Below are 10,099 nucleotides of genomic sequence, written 5' to 3' on the forward strand. Positions count from 1 at the left end.
GAGCTCTTATTCAGGCTGAATATTAAAGTGGTACGATTTGATGTATTCTAATTAATGAAGCAGAAGAAGAAATGAGTGTGTTTTCCATTGTAGATGTATATTATAAGGAGGAGCACGAAGTGACGATAGAAGAGAAATTGATGAATTTTGATCAGGATGGTATAGAAGATTATGAGGAGATTGTTTTTGCCTTAATAGGTATCGGGTATTACTAATATGCCCCTAAGAAGTTGAACTTGGACTTAGAAAATTGTCCTAGTCCACCTGCTAAGCCCTCTATAGAAGAACCACCTATCTTAGAGCTGAAAGAATTACCCAGTCATTTGAGGTATATGTTCCTGGGTAGTAGGAATACACTACCTGTTATTATTGCAGCTGACCTGAGTGAGCAACAGGTGGAACCACTTATTTTGGTGCTTCAAAGATAAAAAAGAGCAATAGGCTGGACTATTGTTGATATTATTGGCATTCCTTCTGGCATCTGTACTCATAAGATACAACTTAAGGAAGAATGTACTCCTACCATTGAGCATCAACGCTGACTTAACCCACCAATGCGAGAGGTGGTTAAGAAGGAAATTATTAATTGGCTAGATGCAGGAGTAGTTTATCCTATTTCTGATAGCAAATGGGCGAGCCCAGTTCAATGTGTGCCCAAGAAAGGCAGCATAACTGTTGTTGCAAATGAAAAGAATGAGTTGATTCCTCTCAGTCCTATGACTGGTTGGAGAGTTTGCATGTACTACCGCAAATTAAAATCATGGACTTTAAAGGACTACTTCCCAGTGTCATTCATGGATCAAATGCTTGATCGGTTGGTGGGAAGGAGGTGTTATTGCTTCTTGGATGGATATTCTAGCTACAATCAAATCTGTATTGCTCCTGAAAATTAGGAGATGAAAACGTTCACATATCTGTATGGCACTTTTGAATTCAAGCGGATTTCGTTTGGGATATGTAATGCACCCGCTACCTTTCATTGGTGTATGATGTCTATTTTCTCAGATATGGTTGAGGACACCTTGGAGGTGTTCATGGATGATTTTTCTGTGGTTGGAGATTCATTTGGGCTATGTCTGGAGAAGTTGAGTACGGCTTTGCAGAGGTGTGTGGAATTCAATCTTGTGCTTAATTGGGAGAAATGCCACTTCATGGTGAAGGAAGGCATTGTTCTCGGGCACAAAATTTCAGCAAAAGGGTAGAGGTCGATTGAGCCAAGGTAGAGGTTATTAAGAAGCTACCACCTCCCATCTCAGTGAAAAGGGTGCGTAGTTTCCTTAGACATGCTGGATTTTACTGGAGGTTTATACAAAACTTATCTAAAATTGCAAATCCACTTTGCAAACTTTTTGAGAAGGAAACTAAGTTCTTCTTTGATGCTGATTGAATTAAGGCATTTGAATGCCTTAAGAGGAAGCTGGTTTAGGCCCCTATCATTGTTGCACCGGACTGGTAAAAAACATTTGAGATAATATATGATGCAAGCGGTGTTGCCCTCGGAGTTGTGTTGGGGCAAAATAAGGACAAATTATTTCATCCAGTTTATTATGCCAGCAAAGTACTAAATAGAGCTAAAAACACTACACTATCATAGAGCAGGAACTTCTAGCTGTGGTGTGTGATTTTGAGAAGTTTTGGGCATATTTGCTAGGTACCAAAGTAGTGGTACACACTGAACATACTGCCTTGAGGTACCTAATGGCGAAGAAGGATTCTAAACCAAGGTTGATCCGGTGGGTATTGCTACTTCAGGAATTTGACTTCAAGGTTAAGGATCATAAGGGATGTGCGAATCAAGTTTCTGATTACTTATCCAGACTCAAAGGAGAGAAAGCAGTAAAAGATGCGCTTGAGATTGATAATTTCTTTCTTGATGAGAAAGTATTGGCTGCAGTACTCGAAAAAGTCCCTTGGTATACTGACTTTGCAAATTATGTGGTAAGTGAGGTGGTATAAAAAAATCTTTCCTTTCATCAAAGAAAAAGGTTTCTTCATGATATGACTCATTACTTCTGGTATGAGCCATATCTTTTTCGGTGATGTGCAGATGGTATTATTAGATGGTGCATCCCAGAAGTAGAAATGCTGAGTGTATTGGAAGCAAGCTATGCTTCCCCAGTTGGAGATCACCATGCAGGTGATCGGACTGGAAGGAAAGTACTTCAGAGTCGCTACTATTGACCCTCTTTGTTCAAGGATGTTTATGAGTTCTTGAAGAGATATGACCAATGTCAATGGAAAGGGTCCATCTCAAAGCACTATGAGATGCCAATGTCTAAAATATTGGATGTAGAATTATTTGATGTATGGGGCATAAATTTCATGGGGCCCTTCATGAGCTTATTTGGAATGAAGTACATACTTATTGCTATTGAATACGTGTCAAAATGGGTTGAGGCTGTAGCTCTAGTGGATAATGAAGGAAAGCAAGTTGTTGCATTTTTAAAGACAAATATTATCTCTCGCTTTGGGGTACTACGTACCATCATAAGCGATGTAGGATCACACTTTTTCAACAAGATATTCAGAGCTTCCTTGACAAAATATGGAGTTAAGCAACATAAGTTAGCTATGCCATGTCACCCGCAAACAAGTGAGCAAGTGGAAATCTCCAATCGATACACCTATTGGCATGTCGCCACACCTAGCTGAAGGGTTGTAGAATTATGCAGGTACAACAATGTAGAGTAAACAGAAGCTAAAGTAGTTTCACATGACCGAAGAATCACCCGACAAACCATCGCTATCTCGACGGACCATCGCGGGCAATTGTCGCAACCTTGTCCAGAAACCAAGAATCTAGAAAAGTAGTGACAGAATTATTCGACGAACCATCATATGCTCGATGGACCATTATATGAACCATCATAGGTTGGCTCCAGCGTTATTTCACTGGATAGTCACGACGGGATATCCGACATGCTATCGCATACTCAATGGACCATCGATTTCACCGTCGCACTTAACCCTAGTTATGTGGGTCAAGTCAGATAAGTTTAAATAGCCAATTTTGTTTATTCTTATATGATCTAAATGGTTTGAAATTGATAATTTGAAGAGTTCAGTAACTCCCACCTGTTCAATGCACCTATGCCTTTTCATGTTCCCTTCTAACATCTTAACTCCCTTTTTCCCTTTCTATTTAAACGCTACTCCCTCCTTTATCATTTTCTAATCACGTCATAAGTTCACTTCACTAAATCAAATCTTCATCCTACTGTTCGAAATGTATTGTGCAAAACCAAGTAGTGATTCAATACTGTAGCAATCAGGTATGAATTCTCCTTTCCTTTTCTTCAAAATGATGAGAAATCAAATAGGTGAAAACAACTCGATGCATCAAAGTCATTTATTTTGCAAATTTTGTTGGTATGTTATTGATATTAGTCAAAATATTGCATATGCTATCTTAGGGGAAGTCTGAGTAACCCATGGACCAAGAATGGCAAGTTAGGGTGAGGTATTATCGATCAAAATATTGTAAAAATCACCCTTAGATGAGATGTATGCAAGGTGTTTGAAAAAATACCAAAATGAGAGTTAGATCGAGCAGTTACAGTTGATGGTATGCACGATGGATCATTGCATACTCGATGGACCATCGCATTGGATCGTCGCACATTTTGCAAAAAAAGATCTATTGGAACGACCCTGACAATTGAGGTTGATGGACCGACGCATACTCGATGGACCGTCGCTGGTCAGAAAAATTTCTTTTTTCTAGTTTAAAACTATATATTGATAAATGCTACATTTGTAGGTACCATGTCTCCCAAATTACCACAAATCAGAGGCTGAGGTAGAGGCCAAGCAGCCCGGTCTGATGCACCATCCCATAACACTTGGTGAAGTCAACAAGTGGTTTCTCCATCCTCCTTATCTGATAAGGTGGTGGAAAGTAGCAACAACAATACCTCCATTTTAGTTCCACTCAAGGTGAGGGTTGAAACTTCTAATCCCGCTCAAGAAATAGTCCTAGAATAAGAGAATCCAAATATGATTCGATGCAAGGATCAACAACTAAGGAAAGCCATAAGATGGCAGATAGCGAGTGCCCGTGACATTTTCTACAAAGGGATGGAACCAACAGATAGGTTGCCTATCAAAAGGACAATTTTTGAGGAGCATCATATTATCACAACAACCCTGCATAAGTATCCAGAACTTGAGCATCGTTTCAATGCATATGAGTTGGCCTAGATGAGCAAGCCACTTGGACCTTACCAACCAAACTTGGTTCATGAATTTTTTCCCAACTATTTGTCATTTCTAGAGAACGAATGCCCTAAAGGTTCATCGGCTGCCGATATGAACAATCTTGATACGGTTCCTATAAAAGGAGTCGACATTGACATTTTAGAGAGAACTTTGAACAAATTTATATTTAGGCCTGACTATCAGATACCAGGGGCTATTCCAGAGTTGGGGTATCAGATATTTTCACGGGCTGAACAAAGGCTATGGTTAGCTAGGATACTGACAGATGGGGGTGAGCCTGCATGGTTGCTTGACCCCTATGAAAAAATATCGAAGAAATTACTAAGTTTCAGGACCAAGTTCTGGTAGGCGATTGTGCGATTGAGGCTTATGCCAACAGATGGTGATGATCGTTTAGAGATCACCAGAACTGTGATTATTGCCGCTTTGATAGAAGAGTTGACCATACATTTTGGGCACATCCTTTCTGATGAGTTTTTTTCCGTGCTCACAAGACTCACACTGCACTGCCATTTCCATGCCTTATCACTGAGTTGTGCATAAAGGCCAAAGTTTCTTTGATCCGTGGAGTAGACAACGAGGTCCTAGCACAGTACAAGTAGGACATTAAGAAGACGAAGGATGACTCAAGATTTTATTTGTGAATCAACAGACTTCCAGCCCAACAAACTCAGTCACCACTAGTTCCCGAACCATCAAAATTTCCTGTGGGTATGCCGTTGCCTTTGACTATGTATGTGCCTCCTACAACCTCTACAGGTTCAGCTGCTATGCCAATGGGTGGGACCCCAGACTTTGTATCTATCCTACCCCAAACTTTTGAGTACGGGCTAAACCCTGATAACTTCGTAAAGACTATGCAAACCGTCAATAAGGTCAAAAAATAGATAATAATTTGGGGAAAAGATTTCAGACCCTTTGTGGAGAAAATTATGGAGGAGGCATTGCGCCCCTTCAGAAACATCCAGTACATATGGATAACATGGAAGAGTGCATAAACAAAAATCTGGATAAAATGTCCATTCCTGATTTTGCTAAAGTAATCGAGGAGGTTAGACAACTCCGGGCAGATGTCGATAAGATAAGTTAAGTAGCCACAGCAGACCAAATTTGATCCAGTCTAGGTTGCTAGTGATGAGGAAGAAGGTCTTGTGGACTTATTTGGGCGTCTGATCAAGGACAAAGGTAAGAAGGTAGCAGCATCAGGCAAAAAGACTAAAAAAGCTGCTAAGAAAGAAGCGAAGAAGTGAAGACTGATAGCCATGTCACCTGAATAATTCAAAGATTACCAGATATGGTGGGCAGTAAAGAAGTCAAGGAGAGAGGTAGAGAAGCAGCAGAAAAGGCTTCGAGACAAGGCAGCTAGAGTATCTACTAGTTCAGCCCCAGTCAGGGGGAAAATTTTAGACCCTGTCAGAGATGTACTTCCTCTGACTCTGGAGGGAGAGATTTTGAGTAATTCCACCACCATGGGAGTCAACATTGCACCTGGTGAGGACGATGGCACCTCCCCACACTTTATTTATGCCTCATATTGACTAAGAGGCACGACAAGTATTTTCCCATTCCTTGTACTTAAAATATTATACATTTGAGGACAAAGCATTTTTTTTTGGATGGATGTGCTTGTTGGGGGGCTGTGTTGTCTATATTATCGGCATGTCTAAGTGTTAATTTTTCATTTTCTTGTTCTGTTTATTGAATTTTCAGTTCATGTTTGGTTGGTAATATGGTTGCATAAATTAAAAGTTCCATTCCTGTTGGCACCTTATTGTACATATGTGGATGACAACTGATGGTGGAAAAATTGTGTTTTTCATTTTTTGTATAATTAATTTCTCTTACCAAGTGGAAAATATTGTGCAACCATGTGTGACTCTATTAATGGTATTAGAAGTTAGTAATAAAGCAAAGCTAGCTATGTGATCGAGATCTCGAAAATTAGTAGGATAGAAATTAACTCAGTGCCTATGTGGGTAAGTATTTGTGCAGTTCTGACCTAAGTTTTAAACCTAGAACTTGCCCAGTTTATTAGATGTTGTCGTGTGTTTTGACTCAATAAGAGAGGATAGTAGGACTTCTTTTATTGTTAGTCCACTTAGCTAAAGGAATGAACCACCAAAAACATTGTGTTCCATTTGTCAAGCCTATTGAGTTGTGGTAGTGTTTTTCTATCCAAACAAGTTTGATTCACTCTCTATAAGGTGTTAAGAATTTATCTTTGGCCCTGGTCCAATTATGGACATTGTGCACTTTAACTTAGGCAAATCGTCTAAGTTGAGGGTGACTACTGTTGGATTGTTAGTAGCCTAGGAGGTTGAGTTAAAAGTAATGTGAAGAGTAGCATATGGCCCTATTCTAGTTAGCAATCTAAATAGATAATGTACAGCTCAATATTCTGCATCAGCATAAATTGATGGTGGCTGATGCTGTTTTCTCAAAAAAAAAAATTGGGTTATGAAAAGAGCATTGTAATACCCCGAAGATTTCTAGAAAATTTCATCCCACAAATGCGTAGTATTAGCTTCTAAAGTGAAGGATAATTATTCCATGAGGAATAATTAAGATTTTCACTTTTTGTTATGTGAAAAATTAATTAAGCTGTCCATCGATATATGATTCGCTTAAATCCGATAATCGAGTAAGAAGTTATGACTATTTCAAGTTTCCATTGTGAAACAACACCATATTACTCAGTGGCGCGCCGCACCACAAGAGGAAATGGCATTTGGCGATTTCCTGTAGGTGTCCGCGATTATGGCGCATCACGCCAGCACTCACATTAAGAATTGTCCTTTTTCCAGTGTCTCAATGCGATTTCCCCTACGTCACACCAAAGTTCCAAGTCATGAAGAAAGTGGCAACGTGATGGCTCAGCGTCGCGCCATACCTTAATTTCCCTATTGTCAATTTCCAGTGACACGGCACGATAATGCCGCGTCGCGCCAGGGTCCCAGTTTGGGAAAATTTCACTAAAATTAAATGATGCATCCAGGGTTAAAAGGGCCAATTTCCTACCCCTATTTAAACTCAATAACATGTGATTTAGCTATTCTTTACCCAAAATATACTATTTTCTATCAAGCTTATCTCAAGAACAAGCTAGGGTTTCTATTGTTTTTTTAAATTCAAGAAGGTTTCACCATCAATCTTCATGAAATCACAAACTAAGGTATGCATAGTGTTCATTCATGGACTTTTTTGTCCACGAAGCCCAAGAATCCCTTTTCTAAATTCAAGTTATGGATTTTCTTATGAAGTTCATGATTGGGCTACGTTTGTTCATGTTAAAAATGAGTAATTGAATTGTATTCCATGAATGAGTGTTAAAATTCCATATGGGTTAATTTGTATTGGTATAGATTCATGAAACCCTAGGACTAAACCCTTGAATGATTAAATTGGAATTGAATCATGACAGTTAATTGTTGTATGATGTTTTTTACACATTCAATGCCTAATATGTGTTTGGTTGAATGCCTAGATGAAGGGAAAGTGTCTAATTTGCATGATATCATGAAATCCCCATGTACGTACAATCTTATGCCTATCACATGTTTGATGAAATGCTTCTTTAAATGTATTATGATGATTATTATGTATTCAAGTAAGTCATGCTTTGTCAGTTTCCTTCCTTTGAGTCCTGGGGGTACTTGTACCCGAAACATTCGTTGTGCGCCTAGAGCCATGTCATGTTTTCACGATACTCTCAATCAAGCTATGAATACTTAGACTTCAGATAGTCTTATGACTCGGGAAAAATCTCTATGATCTCATGACTCAGTCAATTATCAGATATTAGTAGTATTCCGTCAGTTAACAAAACTTAGTAACTCTGCTCATGTTCCGTTCAGTAAATTATGTTAAGTGTCGATTCAGATGGGAGTAGGAATTAGCACCGAGTGAACCCAAGGATGGGGACACACACTATCAGATAACGGTGTGATCCTTAGAAGTCATCCTTGCGTTCTAGAACTATGTATCCCACATAGGTTAAGACATCAATACTATCCGATGAGGTTTGATGAGGTGGATAAGCACTGTCAGATAAGGGGCCCACCATTCTCTTTTGGGGACACTATCAGATAAGGGTTGCCCACAGCTTGTCCTTACCAGTGGCGCGGTATTGACACCCTTCTAATTGGGTTTACAGATTGGACCCCATCTCAGCCATAATGGTGTATCAGGGGTATGTCGGTTATATACTACCTCCCAAAGTTTCAGTACCATTCTCAGTAAAAGAACTTAGATATTTCTTCAGATTCAAGACTGTCAGATACAGTCGTCTCAGATACAATAAGGAACTTAGATAGTTCCATCAGATTCTGAACTATCAGGTACAGTCACTCATGTTATCAGTTATATTCAAATACAGCTATTTTTGCTATCAGTTGTATTAGTTATTAGTATGTTATTTCGTCAGTATTCAGATTCAGTAATCACGATATCACAGTGTTAGTTATATTTTCGTATTTATGTATGCATTCTCCTATTCATGTTAGATAGTCAGCTAGAATTATTCATGCACGTTAACCCTTGCATTAGCCTACCTTAAATGTACACTTAGTACATTCCATTTTACTGATGCATTTGCACTATGGTGCTTTCTTTTTATGTTACACCATAGGTTCAAAGACACAAGTTCCAGATTAGCAGTAGATTCCAGTCTCAGCTGTCACGACCCTAACTAGGGCCTGGCCGTGACGAGCATTTCGAACCATGGAGGCCCAAAACACCCCTATCTGTCTGGTAATCATACACCTAATTCATATGATCAATGTAATGCGGAAGAAACCCAATAATTCCGAAACATGGTCATAAATATAAAAAGAAACAATAACGGGGAAATAAAGTTTCCCCCAACATCAATCAACCTCTAAACAACTGTCTGCAAAAATCTCTAACAAATGATTGAGTCAAGTAACTATATATAAACTGGGACAAGGCCCCCAGTAGACCCCCAAAACTAATTACAAGATAAAAGGACTGCAAGACATAAGACCTTTCGAAACATAGAAGGCTCACCACTAGTCTCTGCAACTCTGTCTGAATGGTCTACTGATTCTCTTGACCCCTAGACTGGGCCTCTGAACCTGAGAGGTTGGATAGGGGATGGGGTCAGCACAAAAGTACTGGCACACAGAGATAATAAAACAAAACATAATATTTTTACAAAATATAGTTGAGATCCATTATAAAGCAACTTCGTATCAAATCATTTGAAAACACATGGTTATAATACAATAGTTTCTCAACAACAATAAAATGCAACTGAGCTAGGTGGAATACCCTACATAATTTACACCAACTGTCAAACCTCGGTTGCCGCCGATATTTGAGTATAAGTGAGGGAGAGACACACAAGACCACAAAGCATGGTGTCTCTACCCACTGGTAGTGCCCAAGATCACTTAGCCCGAGCTCCTGCCTACAGTCCCAATTTAGGAATGACATAAAGTAAAGTACACAAGATCACTTAGCCTAGTACCAAATTTTTGTGTCGGCAAACACGTTTTGCAGCGATGAGCCCTTACACTCAAACACCTTCTTTGAGCATCCACCTATCTCATGTAAAATCAATGCATTCGAATTTCATCTGATTCAATCACATATCATATTCTGTAGGGTATCGTCATACCCGACTTACAAGTCATTAATATCACTTCCACATATGCATGATCACGTAAAAACCAAGGTTCTTCATCATTTACCAGCGGTGAACAATATTTATTTCAAATTCGTGCTCTCTTTTGTTGGTCACAATATGATATGGGGTATCAAGACATTATCATGGGAATTTGAAAGCAATTTATCATTCATATTTATCAAACTTCCATGGAAAATCTCAAATCACATATGCATGGTTGAAACCATGCATATG

At 39.1% G+C, this 10,099-nt stretch overlaps 1 protein-coding gene across 1 annotated transcript; it reads left to right on the forward strand.

The window, feature by feature from the left end:
* Positions 1-554: 554 nt before the first annotated feature.
* Positions 555-893, forward strand: LOC124898480. The gene has a single exon (XM_047412124.1). The coding sequence runs from the start codon at positions 555-557 to the stop codon at positions 891-893; it is 339 nt and encodes a 112-aa protein (XP_047268080.1).
* Positions 894-10,099: the final 9,206 nt, after the last annotated feature.

Source organism: Capsicum annuum, chromosome 5 (assembly GCF_002878395.1).
Source record: "Capsicum annuum cultivar UCD-10X-F1 chromosome 5, UCD10Xv1.1, whole genome shotgun sequence".
NCBI lineage: Eukaryota > Viridiplantae > Streptophyta > Magnoliopsida > Solanales > Solanaceae > Capsicum > Capsicum annuum.